Here is a 16590-nt window from a genome sequence, read left to right as displayed (position 1 = left end):
AAAAACTTTTTTAAGAATAAAAATACTTTACATTAGAATAAATTCTCTGGGTGTCACAACAAATCAAGAACTAAAAGAAATATGAAATTCCCAATTGTTAAAAGTCTGCTTTTGAATTCTTTCAAATGGATAGTAGTGTTCTTCATCCACTGATTTGTTTAAAAGTAATCATTTTATTTTCAAATGGTAATTTTTAAAAATACACCGAAACGCATATATATATATATATATATATATATATATATATATATATATATTTACAACTATTTAAATTTAACACACAAAATTCCAAATATCAAGATAAAAAATATGAAGGAGTATGAAGTTTTCAAATTCTTTTAAGGGTAAGTGAATAAATATGTTTTAAGACTGTTGTTTAAGGCAATAACAAGCCTCTAACAATTAAAGAAATAGTACTGATGATTTTCAAGTGGCTTTCCCCAGATGTCTTGAAGCATTCCTTTTCCAACTGAATTGGATTTTCCATCATCACACAAAATATGTTTTATAAAATATTTATGAAACACATGGGTACAAACTGTTGTGCATTTCACAAACCTGTTGAAAACACTTGGTGTAGGACTGTGGTCACGTTCCCGCTCTCTCTCTCTTGTGCGCTCTCGTTCTCTATCGCGATCTCGATCTCGATCTCGCTCTCTGTCTCTGTCTCTATCTCGCTCTTTCTCTCTTCTTGCATAATAGTCCCATTGCTTGCTGGTGTCTACAAGACTAGGCCATGAAGGAGCAGAACCAGGAAGGTGGGGAAAGGCAACTAAATATAAAACAGAATAATTAGAAACAAATGTTATGATACTTAAAACAATAAAAGAGAAAAAAGGGGCACTAAAACGTAAGACAAAACTTTCATTAAAAATCTTCATTAGACTGTAATACAAAGTTATTTTAAATAGAAACAAAAAATAATACATGCTTAATACCCACAGTTTGGAGGAAGATCTAGCAACAAATCACAAAGACATACTACAGTCTGTTCAGGCTATAGTAACTACTGGGAATGACAATTTTGTTCTTTTTTTCTATCCATGCCCTTCCCCTCCTCTTTTTGTTTGTCTTGTGGTTCTGGCTAGTACCTCTAGGCAGTGGTGAACTGAAAAATTTAAAATGGGAGTTCTTGGTTTTTTAAAATGATACATGTTTAGATTTTTGCGATTATGTTTTTGATGTGAGGTTTTGATAGAGTCCTGCATCAAATTAAGGGAGTTTCTCTCTCCTTGTTTTCCAAAGACTTTTAAACTGTGAATGAATGTTAAGTTTTATCAAATGCTTTCTATGATGATGATACTTTTTCTTACTCAGTTTTTTAATGTGAGAAGTGAATTCCTATGTATTTGTAATACGAAAAACTGTTGATTTGCTTAGATAAACGTAACTTGGTCAGTTTATTTTTTCTTTTATATACATTGATGAATTGTTTGCCAATACTTACTTAGGTTTTTGACATCTAAGCTTTTGGCCAAGATAGATCTAACATCAGCAGCGATATACCTCATTCCATATCCTGTTCTGAATCAAATATATTACTGCAACCATTTAAAAATTTTCTTTAGCATGACTTTACTTGGATGTGACATTATTCAGTAACTTCTGTATTGCTGGACCACCTTTCTTTGTAACGTATCTCTTGCAGTTGGTTGGCCAGGCAGCTATCTTCCAATTTTTTTGGCACAGATGAGTACTTCCAGCATTGTTGCACACATTTCAGGAAACATCTCAATGGGTATGCTGTCAATTCCTGAAGCCTTGTTTTTTTTGCTCAAGGCAAAAAAAAAATCTTGGACTTCCTCTTTCAGTATCATCAGTTCCTGATCATATGCTACCTCCTGAAATGGTTCAAAGTTGACCAATTCTTTTTGGCTCATGACTGTGTATTCCTTCCATCTTCTTTTAACACCTCCTGCACTGTTCAGGATTTTGGCCAGAGAATCCTTCAACACTGCAACTCAAGGCTTGCATTTTTTCTTCAGTTCTTCAGCTTGAGAAATACTGAGCTTGTTCTTTCCTTTTGGCTTTCTAACCCACGGTCTTTGCAAATTTCATCGTAAAACTTTAGTCTTATCGAGTCTCCCTTTGAAATCTTTTCTTCAGCTGTTGCACTTCATCATTTATTTCTTCCATTGCATTTAGCTACTCTACACTCAAGATATAGTTTCAGAGTCTCTACTAGCATGCAATTCAGTCTTTTATTTCTTTCCTGTCTCTCTAACCCTTTTAAGACCTTAAGATATGTTGTTCTTCTTGTTGTTATATGCCATCGAGTTGGACCCAACTCATAGTGACCCCTCCTTGGGTTTCCGAGGCAGTACCACTACGGAAGTAGACTGCCCCATCTTCCTTCCGAGGAGTGGCTGGTGGGTTTGAACCGCCAGCCTTCTGGTTAGCAGTCAAATGCCTTAGGCACCATGCTACCAGAGCTCCTACTTAAGACATATAGTGCACTCCTAAATTTTCCACATCTGATGTTTAGGGAGAAGCTGCTGTGCCGCTTTTAGTGTGTGCTATAATCTGGTGGGGACTATAAATCTGAAGAAAGAGGCCTGATCCCATCCAGTGCAGCACCAGAGATTCACTGGGACATATGTGTTGCACTAGCAAAATCCAATTACCTGAAAAACAAGTTCTGTTTCATTTCATTTAAAATGCTTTTCATTACTAAAAATACAGTATTTCAACAAAAAATTTAAAGCATAAAATAATTCAGTCTTAAAAGAGTGATTTAAAAACCTTTTCCTTTCCTTATGCATGATACTCATTTTATCAGCCTACAAATCATCTCGTGTTGGTCACTCACGTTCAATGCATTAAATCTACTATTGAGATGGTCTCTAAATTCAGGTGGGTATACTGAAGGTCGTACTCTGGCTGTCATTAACTTGGTTTAATTTCCTTCAGATTCAACTTTAACTTTCACATGAGGAAATATACAAGCAATATAATATCAAAGCAAAAACATCGTTTGTTTCTTAAGTCTCATGAAAGAGGTAAAATAAAATTGTAATTTATAAGTAATGACACAAGCCATGATATATTCAATCACCTCATATACATATGAGAGCTGGACAATGAATAAGGAAGACCGAAGAAGAACTGATGCTCTTGAGATAGACGCTGGCAAAGAATGCTAAAAGTACCATGGACTGCTAAAAAAATTAACAAATCTGTCCTGGAGGAAGTGCAGCCAGAACGCTCCTTGGAAGCGAGAATGGCCAGACTTCATCTCACCTACTTTGGTCATGTTGTCAGAAGGGACCATTCCCTGGAGAAGGATGTCATGCTTGGTAAGGTAGAAGGCTGACAAGAGAGGAAGGGCCTCAATGCGACAGACTGACACGGTGGCTGTGGTGATGGGCTCAAGTACTGCAGGGATCATGGAGCTGGTGTAGGACTGGACGGTATTTCTTTCTGCTGTGCATAGGGTTGCTATGAGTCGGTGATGACTCAAAGGCACCCAACAACAACAACAACAATCCATACTGCAGACTGTAGTCTTCAATTTTCATCAGTAAGTGCTTCAAGTTATCCTCACTTTCAGCAAGCACAGCTGTGTCATCTGTGTATACCATTACTCAGAATAAAATTCTTACATGGCTTCCTCAAGACCTCAGAATAAGGTCTAAAGTCCACAGCAGGCCAAAATGTCCTATATGATCTTTTATATCATTTCTAGACATTTTCATATGTTCTCTACACTCCAGCCACACAACCCATTTGTCAGTTCATGAAGCCTACCATGTTATCTTTTGCTCCCATGTCTTTGCAGCTTGGAAGTCAAATTCTGCTTCATATCTCTGGAGTGAGCAATTCCTCATCTGTGCTCTCTTGACACCCTCCTATCACTGTGTTTTACACTTCACTTTCACTTTGGCTGTGTCTCCACTATCCTATAAATTTGATGAAGCACTGTCTTGCTTGCTGTATCCCTAAAACCTAGTACACAATGCAGAACATTTTAAAATGGATGAATGAGTGAATGAGGAAGAGATCTAAGCAGAATGTGAAATTAGAAGTCCTTAGAATGGATAAACTTGTCAGGAGTGAACACAGAAAAAGGACCTAGCCAAACTGATCTAGATAAAAAGATATAACTAGTGAGGGGGAAAGACAAGAATAAGGCTAGTTGAATGGCGTATTACTCAAGGAACAAAGACTACAGACAACAAAGACTAAGCAATTGGTTGACAAAAACCTTTGGTTGTTGCATCAGAGAGCTAGATGTGAAACCATTCTCTTACAAGATTAGGATACAACATGGAAAAATTATTCAGTAGTCATCACTCTCTGGAGAGTTTTAATAATATTAGAAATGATCAAAACTAGAGTGGCAGAACAATGTGGAACAAAACTCAAAATTGTAATTAAAAAAAAAAAAGAAATGATCAAAAGGATGGAAACTAGAAGAAATACATGTTTACAGAATGGAAATTAAAGATGCTGTAAAAAACATACTAGTCTCTCCCTCATGCCTCCTTCCTCCCTATGGAAGATACATTTCTCCTACAACAATAATGAATGATTTTGTCATTAAATTTCTTTTCAAAGGTCAACTTTTCTAGTCCTCAAAACAATTTTAATTGGACTAGTATACCATGTGATCCTCAGCCTGTATGACTATGAGACCAGAAGAACTAGATGGTGCCTGGCCACCACTGTCAACTGGGAGGGGAATCTAAGCAGGAGATCCTGGATAGGGTGGGAAAACAATGTGGAACAAAACTCAAAATCATCTGGAAAAAAAGGACCAGGTTTGCTGGTCTGACAGAGCCGGGTGGAACCACTATGACCCCTAGCTGCCCTCCAGGTCTGGAATTGAACTCACTCCTGTGGCTTCCAGCCAAACAAAAGACAGGCATATAAGGTGAACATTAACACTAGATAGATACACTCCTTGGAGAGAACAATCATGGGAGAATAGAAGGGCTGTGTATGCACAGGGAGATAGCTCAGGGGGCAGAAATGCATGAAGGGAAGGACACAGGGAAGAGGTAACTATGGAGTAGAAGTGGGAGGGGAGCTGTTGCATTGTGGTAAATTGTAGTCAGTGTCACGAGACAACATGTATGCAAACTGCTGCATGGAAAGTAAATTTGCTCCGTAAACTTTCACCCAAATCACAACTAAAAAAAAAATTGTTTTTTAATTGTTTTCTCAACAAGATTTATTGAACAAGCCCGCGTCTGCTAATCATACATCAGCACAAGTAATAATATTTTCTTCTTTGCATAAAATTATCATTAAGTCCCCAATACAAATCATCTTACTGACTATACCACATTTTCAAAAGGCCATTGGTCATGATCTTCTACCCTTTTGTTATTGCATTAAAAATCTTTTTCAGAAATAAAATACAAATATGCCCATTATGTAACCTCTTACTAATTTTGAAAAGTACAACTGTTAAATAAATGAAAATTATTGTTAACTTGGTAGATACGTAGACCTTGTTATTTCTTTAGTTATTATTTTTTTAAATTGGTGTATAAAGTATTACTTTAAACCATGGAAGTATGTTTTTATTCATTTAAATATATTTAAGTACTTTGATTAAAATTAAACCTGGGTAACTAATATTACTTACCATTGCCATATGGAAATGCACGTGCAGAACGACTATCATAACCAGAGGAATGTCCACTAGGGAAGAAAAAATATTTTTATGTCTGTCCCAAGTAGGTTCTGAATATCAGTAGTTTGATTGCAAATACAAAACATCAAGGCAAAATTACTGTAACTTGTATTTACCCACCCTGTATTAAGCTTTAATTTTATAATTGTATTTAATACAAAAAAAAAAAAATTTAGGGTTTCTAACGTAAAAACTCTTACACATAGAGGCTCAGGGAGCTTCCTGTTTGGTGATAATGCATGGGGGAAGGTAGCATGTCCCTCCTCAGAGACACAGCAGCTCTGTGCTGTGACTCCTCCCAGCCCTTAAGCTGTGCATCACTTGATTTATATCCTTTCTGGCTACATTAAAGCTATTGTGGCAGCTAAAGGAGCCCTACTGATGAAATGATGAAAGTGTTTGGCTGCTAAGTGAAAGCAACCAGCCACCCTGTGGAAGAAAGATAGGGACGTCTGCTTCTGTAAAGATTACAGCCTTGGAAATTCTATGGGGAAAGTTCTACTCTGTTGTCCTATGTGGTGGTTATGAGTTGGAATTGACTCAACAGTATCAAGTTTGAGTTTTTGATTTTTATGGCAGGTATGGGGTCTCCCATGAGCTCTGTGAGTCATTCTAATAATTACTGGACCCAAAGGAGCAAAGAATGCCAACAGGCCTGAAGTAGGGGGAGTTATGTGTACTCCCAGGCTAGTAGCTATTTTACATTGATGGGACAGAGGAAAAACTCCAGGTTTGGGGTCAACTGCTCTGATATCAAGGTGCACTGGTGGCTCAGTGGTTAAGCATTTGCCTGCTAACTGAAAGGTTGGCAGTTCAAACCCTCCAATCTCTCCGTGGGAGAAAGATATGGAAGTCTGCTTCTGTAAAGATTACAGACTTGGAAACCCTATCACGCAGGTCTACCGAATAGGGTCAATATGAGTCAGAATCAACTCAATGGCAAGGTATTTGGGTTTGGGTGTTTTGGTTTGAAGTGGTGGGAGCCTTGTGGACTCCCAAGTGTGGCTGGTACTAGCTGACCTAGCCCCAGATGACTGGGGATGAAGAGAGAAGGGCTGTGTGGACAGCTGGGGTCTGAAGTGAACAGGGAAGGGAAGTTTAGATTTCCATAGGACCCAGCTGGGATATGGAGTGGGATTTATTATCCACCATACAATTTGGTGTCAGAAGCGGGTGATCTTACTTAACTGCTTTATGTAGTTGGTGCTGTGAGGATTTGTTAGAGGACTCTGATAGTGTAGTTGTAAATCAGTAATTCAAGTCCACTAACAGAACCAAGAAATAATACTTTTTAACATTTTAATTGAGAAAATATGTGTTTAAACAGGAATTTAACAAAATTAAATCCTTAGACTCCTAAAATTCACAATTTCCTGAATCTTATCATTACTTGAAAACCATATTCATGCTTCAATGCTACTGATACAAGTTTTCACAAATTTTTGTCTTTTTCATATCATCTGAATTCTTGTTTTTTAGAAATACACTATTTTGACAGACTTTATGTGCATTTAAGAGGAAATAACAATATCTACCATTTATTAATAATTTCTATCTTCTAAGAACTGTGCTGATGCTTTATAATCACTGTTTCAGTCCTCACAATGTTATTAAACTCATTTAGCAAATAAGGAAACTTAAGTCTCAAAAACGTTATGAATCTTATCTAGCAACACAAAGCTAGGAAAATTTGAAGCCAAAATCCAAACCAGGTCTCTGTGATTTCAAGACCTATATTGTTAAATATTGTATTCCTACCCACCATGAAAATATTCTTTAAGGCAGCATTCTAACCAACTTAACACTAAGCAAAGAGCATTAAAAAAAAAAAAAAGAAAAAAGAAAAAAGTCATAGCCATGTAGAACTAGGGGGAGCTCTGGTAGCATAGTGGCTAAGACACTTGCCTGCTAACCAGACAGCTGGCGGTTCAAACCCACCAGCCACTCCTCGAAGGAAGGTTGGGCAATCCTACTTCCGTAGTGATACTGCCTCAGAAACCCAAGGAGGGGTCGCTATGAGTCGGGGCCGACTCGACGGCACATAACAACAACAATGTAGAACTAATCTAGTCACTATTTATGGAAGCTGAAATGCAGCTGGGTACCTAAGAGCAAGTCAGCTTTTCCTTATTATGGTCACTGATAATAGTTATACTTACCTAATACCCAAAAAGATCTACATTAGTAATAATTTCTACTAATTAATTTTAAATATTCCACAAAACTGGCTATAGTCAAATTTTTACACTCTAGGAATTAATCAAAAAAAAAATAAAAAATGCAAACACTGCCATGGAGTCAGACCCGACCCATAGCGACCCCTCCTTGGGTTTCCATGGCAGTATCTCTACAGAAGTAGATTGCCCAACCTTCCTTCCGAGGAGCGGCTGGTGGATTTGAACTGCAGCCTTCTGGTTAGCAGTCAAGTGCCTTAGGCACTATGCTACCAAAGCTCCCAGGAATTATCCGTGTCTCATAAATCACAGCAAGGTATTATTTCAAAATACTACCATTTTGTTTTCTTGGTTTTGTTTTCATATCAGGCCATATGTTCTACATTTTTATATAAAAGCAACTAATGTAGCTCTAGGTTTAGGAATTAAAAAAGCATACACATACATACTTATATACATACACACACACATTTATGTTTATTTATAAAATTAAATCTTTGAAAATATTAACAAGACATTTACATGATTCTTTTGTCAAAAGCCTATCAATGACCAATAAATTACAGCATCCACACTAATTTACCTTTCTATTGTTGGTATAAGAGATGGAGGTGGAGCACCTGGTGGAGGAGGAAACCCTGGAACATTCAATCAAAAGATAAAAAACATTAATAGAATGTACATTTAATGTCAAGAGAGAAAAAAAGTTGCTGCGTATCACTAAATTTCTCGGGGGACATTATGTGCTTCTCTATGTTATAATGAACAGAAAAAAAAATGGAGCTTAAACTTATAAACACATTTTTGGAGCTATGAAACATTACATGAACAATCTGGTCTAATACACAGAGCACAAACTGGGAGTCAGGACACCTGGTCTTATTTTCAGCACCACACACAGCCCATTTTATGAATATGAGAAAATGAATCTCAATGCCTTACCTTTTCCATATATAAAACGTTAGAATGTTGCCACCAGATATGTTATACTTGAAAAGCAAATAAAATAGCATTTACCGCTTTCAAAAATATTTTGAGTTTTAGATGTAGAGAAATTTCCTTAAAATGTGTAATTTATTAATAAAATCTTACCAGTAGATATATAAACGCTTAAGGTTAAGGACTCCACCACAAAACATGTTTTAAATAGCACAACCCCAAATAATTTTACAAAAAAAGGCACATAGCATAGTTTTTGGATTAGTCTAGAAAGAAAGTAATTTGCACCTTCACATGATGAGGTCTGCATTCTCAATAATTCATAATACCTAAAAGTGAAATGCTACAGAGTAATAGGACTAAAAGGGACCTTAAGAGTTAATCTACTCTACGCTTTCAAATTCAGATAGGCGATAAAGCACCCCACCAAGACTTTGAAGACCTCTAGATATGGAGATTCCATAACTTACGATACTAATTCCATCTAACATTTAACTCTCACTATTAGAAAATCAGTTACATGTAATTTAAATTAAATCTCACACTATGATTCATTTGCTGTCCTCATGAGCAGCATTCCACTGTCATATTCTAACCTTTATATATTTGAAAACACGTCCCTTAAACCTCCTTTTTCGCATTCTACGTAAAAACTGAATCCCAGTCCTCTCAACCCTCCTCACAGGTCCATTTATATCCACTTTTTGGCCCTGCTTCAAACTGTTTCCAGTTCACCATGCTCACCTTCACTGTATCCAGTTTTAGGATCTAAACTTCTCTGATAAACATCTTATAAGTACAAAGTACCACAACAGTCCTAGAGCACACAGTCCTGTTTTACATGCCTCACAATCACACTGCTTTTTGAACTAAAGAGACACAACAATGATTCCATTATGACTTTTCCTGATAGGTCCCTTTCAGCCACATTCATACAAATCAGTGACTTTCTACCTTGCACCTAAATGTGAATACTACCTTATACTATCTGAACTTTACTATTTCTATTTAATCAAGACCATTTGAAATTTAGACTCATCTTTCCAAACACTGTCATCCTTCATTCTTTTTCTATCCTTTGGCTTTTAGCGCTGAACTCAATAAGCACACTTGCTATCACATTTTTGGGAAAAAACAAAAAATCTGACAAAAATGTGAAAAAACAACACTAGGTCAGGTATACACTCCTATTTTCATACCCTTCACAACAATGAAAAATTAACCACCACTCTAAGAACAAACATCTAACCATCTAAGAATCCATCTGATATCATATAGCTCAGAACATATTTTCTCAAAATACTGAGTTATGCCAGCAGGATTAAAATCAGTAATCATGATATGGTCAAAATAAATTTTCTCTTATCATATAAAAAGTTTATTAATATAAAAAAAATCATTACAAAAATTCTATTTTATATCCTATAATGTTTTCTTCACAAATTGAAATGGCGAGAATTTTCTCAGAATTCTACTTCTACAGAAATGGGTAAGACAGGTATAAGAAAACTAAATTGTCTTGGTCAAAACTGGAATGAAGCAAAGGCAGAGCTGAAAATAGGACCTTGAAATCCCAAGAGCCTAGTCCATATTCTAACTGCATCAACACTGTCCCTCCTGTAACTAGAAGCTTGAAATTTCATGTTTATTAACAATGATGGAGAAAACATGAAAAAAATTTTACCTGGAGGTGGTACAGTTATTGGAATACCTAAAAAACAAGTGATGAAATTTAATATAGTAATTGGATTTCATAACCTGTATGTATTTATGCCATCACCAAAACAAACTTTATTCAAAACCCCTGGCCTATTCACTTGAGAGAATCATTCTGTTTTCTTGCAGAGGACCAACAATTCCAGTGTAACATCTGACTTCTCCAATAAAAACAACTTGGTAACATACAATTTTCCCCACTAGCTGTAATCACAGATGAAGTTAGAGATAAGTTAAAAAGCACACTTGTGCATACACAAACATCAAACCCCTTTAAATTAACACTAACTAAATTTGATAAACAACGTCTGGTATCATTATTCCTCAAAATATATACTTTTATATTAGCATTTTAGTATGTAAATTGACCCATGAGTTCCTTAATAGTACAGGTAGAACAAGATAACTGAAAATGATGGCTACCATTCACTTTTGTAAAGCTAATTCTACTGTGGGACACTAAAGCTGATCCAAATGGATTGTTTTACTGCGGCTGGCAGAAGTGAAGAAAAGTTCGTTTCCCTTGATTGTGGGAAGTACAAAAAGGGGTACAGCCAATTCATATGTAGACACTTCCAGAGCACATTAAGTCTACTTCTGTATGTGTCAGTTAAGTTCAAATTTGAGTGCCTCTCACTATTTGCACATATTACAAACTTTTTAAGAAATAAACTAAGTATAAACACTCTCAATTTATACTGGCCAAATATGCTCTAATCCCTAATGCGAAATTTAGTGACAAATGTTTACTAAACACTAAAATTAAATTCAGCATTTTAAGAGTTAAATAGAAAAAAAAAATTAAAAACAGGTTTTTCATAAGAAGTCTCTCATACCATAAATAACTTCATCACAGTCAGAATTGTTTACTAAATCCTGTATCTTAGAAACTGCATCAAAATCAGTCTCAAAAAGGAAAAAAAAAAATCTAACTCATAAATTAACGTATGGCAAAAAAGAATCATTTTCATTTGGGAGGGGTGGGTGGTCAAGGAAAGATCTGCTACTATTTTAAAATTTCCCATGTACACATAATGCCAGAGGTTTAATATGAAACAATTTTAAGGCAGCAAATGGCCTTAAAATGAAGATTTAAGCACCTGACTTAACCACCCAATAAAAGGATAGGCTACACATATAAAATCAACACAATTTAAAAAGATACGTAAAGCAGCCATCATGTTTCAAAACCCGTAAGGCCTCCATCTGAGTCTACTAAACTGACCCCCAGTTAATCGTAATTCTCATCCATGCTGAGGTCACCTTGCTACTTCCTAAGTCACTCAGATAAGAGAATCAACCAAACGATACAAGCTAGCAGAGTCCCACCAACATCAAACTCAATGCCAAAATGAATAAAGAGAATATTAAATGTTTTTAATAGCTACTATTAAATGCCTTTCTTTGGAACAATAAAGATTTTTTAGAATACTATTGAGCTTTACTATTTGATCTAGTTTTCACATTTAAATAAATGTTTTAGGCATATAAAATAAAGTATCCCACCAAAATCAACCATCTGTACTATACTATATTCCTAATAACCACCTAAATGAGTACACAAGGAACATCCATGTCTTCACCTAATATTTCACCACAGCTTACTAAAATGTGCATTTATGCAAAATAACTAAGAATTTACTAGTCAGCCCTCTCAAAATTTAATCCTCAAAATCTCTGCGAAACTTCCACAAAACATAAAAGACGTGACCAAATTATTAAGTGTGCTATGAAGGTAGTGAGAAATACTCTGCCTTTAATTTCAACCTTATTATGTAGTATCGTAAGGCAGACTGGGGGGGATGCAACTCAAAGGAATTAAGAATACAATCAAAGAGAAATCATGCTATCTATCTATCTGATGTCTGTCCAACCGACTTTCACATCAGAAAGTTGACATGGGAAGTGGAAAGGGTTCTTCTTATAAGATCTTTAATTCATCTAAGACATTATTTCAATGCACTTCTTTACTGGTAAATGTTTACTGAATCAGGAACATAAAGCTGATGAAATGATAAAGAATCTGTTCTTTGATAATGATTAAATGTATTTCCAAAATAATGACTGCTAACCAGAAAGCTGGCAGTTCAAATCTACCAGCCACTCAGAAGAAGACTGGGCAATCTACTTCCACAGAGACACGGCCTTGGAAACCCAAGAAGGGGTCACTATGAGTCAGAAACTACTCAATGGCAGTAAGTTTGGAGTTTTGGTTTTTTATAATGTAAGGTCAATATCATTCTCATCTAAAAACCACTACTTAATATTTGACTACTGTTAACAAAAGAGAAATGGTTTAAGAAAGAAAATTTACCCAAAAATCACTATCTTCAAACTCAACACCCCAATCCAACTGAACAACACATACGTTGCCCAACCAACGGCTTGAAGTATGTAAGGCATATTTTGCTTCTTTCTTGTATTAATTACCGATAAAATGAATAGGAAAAAAATGTTTCCTGGAAAGTCTTGTATGTAAGTAGCAAAAGTAAGGCTGCAAATATTAACCAAAAGCTTATACCAAAAAACCAAACCAAACTCACTGCCACCGAGTCAACAGTGACCCCTCCTTGGGTTTCTGAGGCGGTATCACTACAGAAGTAGACTGCCAGTCTTCCTTTCAAGGAGTAGCTGGTGGGTCTGAACCGCCAGCCTTCTGGTTAGCAGTCAAACGCTTTAGACACTACGCCACCAGAGCTCCTCAAAAGCTTATGGAAAAGTAGTATTTAACTTTTGATGGGACTGAATGAATCTGTGCTTCTAAACGTTAGAGTGCATCAGAATCACCTAGAGTTTGATAGCATACATAGATTTCTGAGCCCCATCCCTAGAACTCCTGACTCAGCAGGTCTGGGTTGGGGCCTGAAAAACTGTATTCCTAAGAAGTTTCCAGGAGATGGTGGTATGTTGCTAGTTTGGGAAAATTCTTTGAGAACCACTGGGATAGATTCTAAACTTTCTTCCTAATTGCATTGCTTAACAACTTAGTGTAGATAAAATAAATTCCATCCCAATTTTTTATGAAACAAACAAAAGCACCTATGTGACACTTAAGAGTAAAACAGCATAGCTGTATGACAGCCTCTACTCTCTGGCATTCTCAAAAGAAAGAGAAAATAATTTAATTTTTCTAGTATGAAATGGTGTGCTCTTAAATGTAAAGAGCTGGAAGGAGGGATCTGAAATTCTATTTGGGGGAATACAGAAATTCAGGTAAGAAAACAGAAAGGCAGAAATCCTGCTAAATATCATGAAAAACAATTTACCTGTATTTTTAAAAAATTTCCTCAAAATAGTGAGTTCTGGCAATCAACAACAACAAAAAAACCCTAAACAAAGATTGTCTATGAATTCATTCTCAAAGTATCTCATCATTATTTTGTAAAACAATGACAAAGAAAGTTCTGGGGTAGACAGCTTCTGACACAGTTCCCAATGATCCTTGCCTTCTAGTATTCATGCTGTTACATACCTCTGGTATTCATGTGCTACACAACTTTTAGCGTGGGCTAGACCTAGTGATGTACTTCAAGAAATAAAATAGAGCAAAAATGTTGGAATGTTCTTCTGTGATTAGGCTACGAAAGACTGTGACTTCCATCTGCTGGCATTCTCTGCACTGCCTTCTTGGGCTTGACTATTTTAATGAAGCAAGCTACCATGTTGGACAAGTCTACGGCAGGGAGGAAAGGCCTCCTCAGTCCAACAGTGAAGACATGAGTTCTTCCAACCAACAGATAAATGAGCTTGGAGGTGAATTCTTACTCAGGCAAGCTTTTGAGAAAACTGTGAGGTCTGTAAGACCTTGAAGCAGAGGGCCTAGCTAAGCAGCACCAGTTTCCTGACCCACAGACACCATTAGACAGTGTATGTTGCTGTCAGCCATTATAATTTGGGATAATTTGTTATGAAACAATAAATAAACAACATGTAATATAATCACCTATCTTTTCCTCTACTTGATTCAAACAAATAGAAAAATATGGAAAAGATGACATGAATTATGCTTCCTATTTTTCACTAGTAACTCCCAAATTTCATTAGCATTAAGTTAGGAATATATAAGCCTGCTAACTTTCCTCAGAGATTTCTCAGAGTTTTACACAAAGAAATTGAGTATGAAAAGGCAAGGCTTGTGAAACTCTTTAAATGCTTCCTTCCCCAGAAAGGCTTTTCTACACATATGTATTTTTAAAATTATACACACACAAACATAAAACACATATATATATACCTATGATCTGCCATCTACCCTTTAGAAAAATAAAAACATGACACTATAAATCTCATGCTTAATAATTACAGTAAAATGATTTATTCTTTCCTACTTCCTTCACTTTAACAAGGTACAAAATAAGATGGATGTAATTTTAAAGAAAATATGTACTAAAAAGGTGTTAGGGCTTCAACTAAAGTCACCAGCATGCGTCATACCTAAAGAGTGAAAAAAGATACATTTATATTAACTATTAAATGGACACACTATTTTATCCTAATTAGGATCTCTGAATTCTCTAATTTATAAAATAATCTAAGGTCGACAGAAACAAAAAATTCTATCTTAGAAAAAAAAAAGTATCTCTGATAGAAATTGTGATACTTAAACAGAGAACCTGTAAAGAATGGTGCTCTACTGGATCATATATAATCACAAAATGATTCGAAGAGTAGTGCAAACCAAAGGGAGACGTTAAACCATAACTGGCTGTTTGTACTAACAGAAAATGCAGCTTCTATAGTAAGAGGTGCATTCGTGGAAGAAAAGTATATTTAAAAATCAACACCCTAGAGATAGTTTTGCATTTAAATTAATTCTAATTGTGCCAGAAAATGCTATTTATTACACTAAATTAACGTTATTCTCTATTTTGAATTTACTGAAAACATCGATAGTTTTTAAATATAGAAAACACAACCAAAGAGAAAGTGAGTACAGTTTCATGAACTTCAAGGAATTCTCTTTCAAAGGGACTTAAAGATACTCTATTATAGAAATGTTTACATTTTCTAGCAAACGTATCAGTTAACATGAGGTAAACAGCACTAAACCCAAAAAGAAAAGTGAGTTTTCTCAAATGGCTTCTATGATATGGTTGGAAGCAACACAACTATTTTATAATATAGCATCAGTCAATATCAAAGCCTTAAGGTTATTTTTCAACATTACTTGAAACAACTGAAACCAAAACACATGTCATAAACCTGCTCGTCAGACCAAAATCTTGACGGAACTACAAAACTAGTTTACTGTTGCTGAGTGCTGTAGTCAATTCAGATTCATTGCTACCTTATAGGACAGTGCAGAACTGCCCCACAGGGTTTCCTGCCCCACAGGGTTTCTCCTAGGCTATAATCAGTACTAGAGCAGATCACCAGGTCTTTCATCCCAAGTAGAAGCTATAGAGTTTGAACAGCTGATGAACATTATTCATAAAAGAGCTTCTTTGTTAAATGAATGAAATAGTACTTCCCCAAGGGTACTGACATTAATCCAATAAAAGATGGGCTTCTGCTAAAGTAGCAGTTCTCACAGAGTAGTCCAGGGATCCCTGGGATTGGTTCCCTGAGACCCTTTTCAGGGAATCTGCAAGATCAAAACTACTTTTATAAAATTACTAAGATGACATTTCTCTTGTTTCACTCTTACCTAATGGTACAGTGGAATTTTCCAGAAACTATACACTGTGACTATCATAACAGACGTAAGACAGAAATAAATATAAGAACCCAGTTTTTTTTTTCCTATTAAACCAGGCAGCAAAGAGATTTGTAAAAATGTACTATGAGGATAATCTTCTCACTAGAGGTTTTCTGTTGATAGTAATGAAACTTACTCTGAGTATTTTAACGTAAATTAATTAACTTTTAATTTCTAAAGAAAAAAAATATCACCTGATATACATGAACAGAAGCTCTTTGGTATTCACAATAATTTTTACAAGTACAAAGGAGTCCTGTGACCAAAAAGTTTGAAAAGTAAGGCGGGGCAAGATGGCAGACTAGGCAGAAGGATTGCACAGACCCTCTTCAACAAAGAAAAGGGAAACCAATTAACACAGACACAGAAGATAATCTTGGACCCTTGAGCCTTGAAGGAAAGGATGCAGAATTGGACTAAAC

The 16590-nt window shown here is 35.8% G+C and overlaps 1 protein-coding gene across 1 annotated transcript in view; it reads right to left on the bottom strand.

Moving 5' to 3' along the window:
- Window positions 1-16590, bottom strand: part of FIP1L1 (factor interacting with PAPOLA and CPSF1) — a 123359-nt gene that overhangs the window by 16014 nt on the left and 90755 nt on the right. Inside the window, exons 14-17 of the mRNA XM_042781702.1 lie at window positions 10439-10465; window positions 8399-8453; window positions 5594-5649; window positions 559-772 (exon numbers count right to left, since the gene is read on the bottom strand). Of these exons, the coding sequence (XP_042637636.1) occupies window positions 559-772; window positions 5594-5649; window positions 8399-8453; window positions 10439-10465 (352 nt within the window). The remainder of the gene's footprint in view (window positions 1-558; window positions 773-5593; window positions 5650-8398; window positions 8454-10438; window positions 10466-16590) is intronic.

The sequence above is a fragment of the Orycteropus afer genome, unplaced genomic scaffold (assembly GCF_000298275.1).
Source record: "Orycteropus afer afer isolate SDZICR_OR568_19922 unplaced genomic scaffold, OryAfe1.0 scaffold00153, whole genome shotgun sequence".
Lineage (NCBI taxonomy): Eukaryota > Metazoa > Chordata > Mammalia > Tubulidentata > Orycteropodidae > Orycteropus > Orycteropus afer.
Note: the sequence above shows the minus strand (reverse complement) of the source record. Positions and strands in the feature narration are given on the sequence as shown.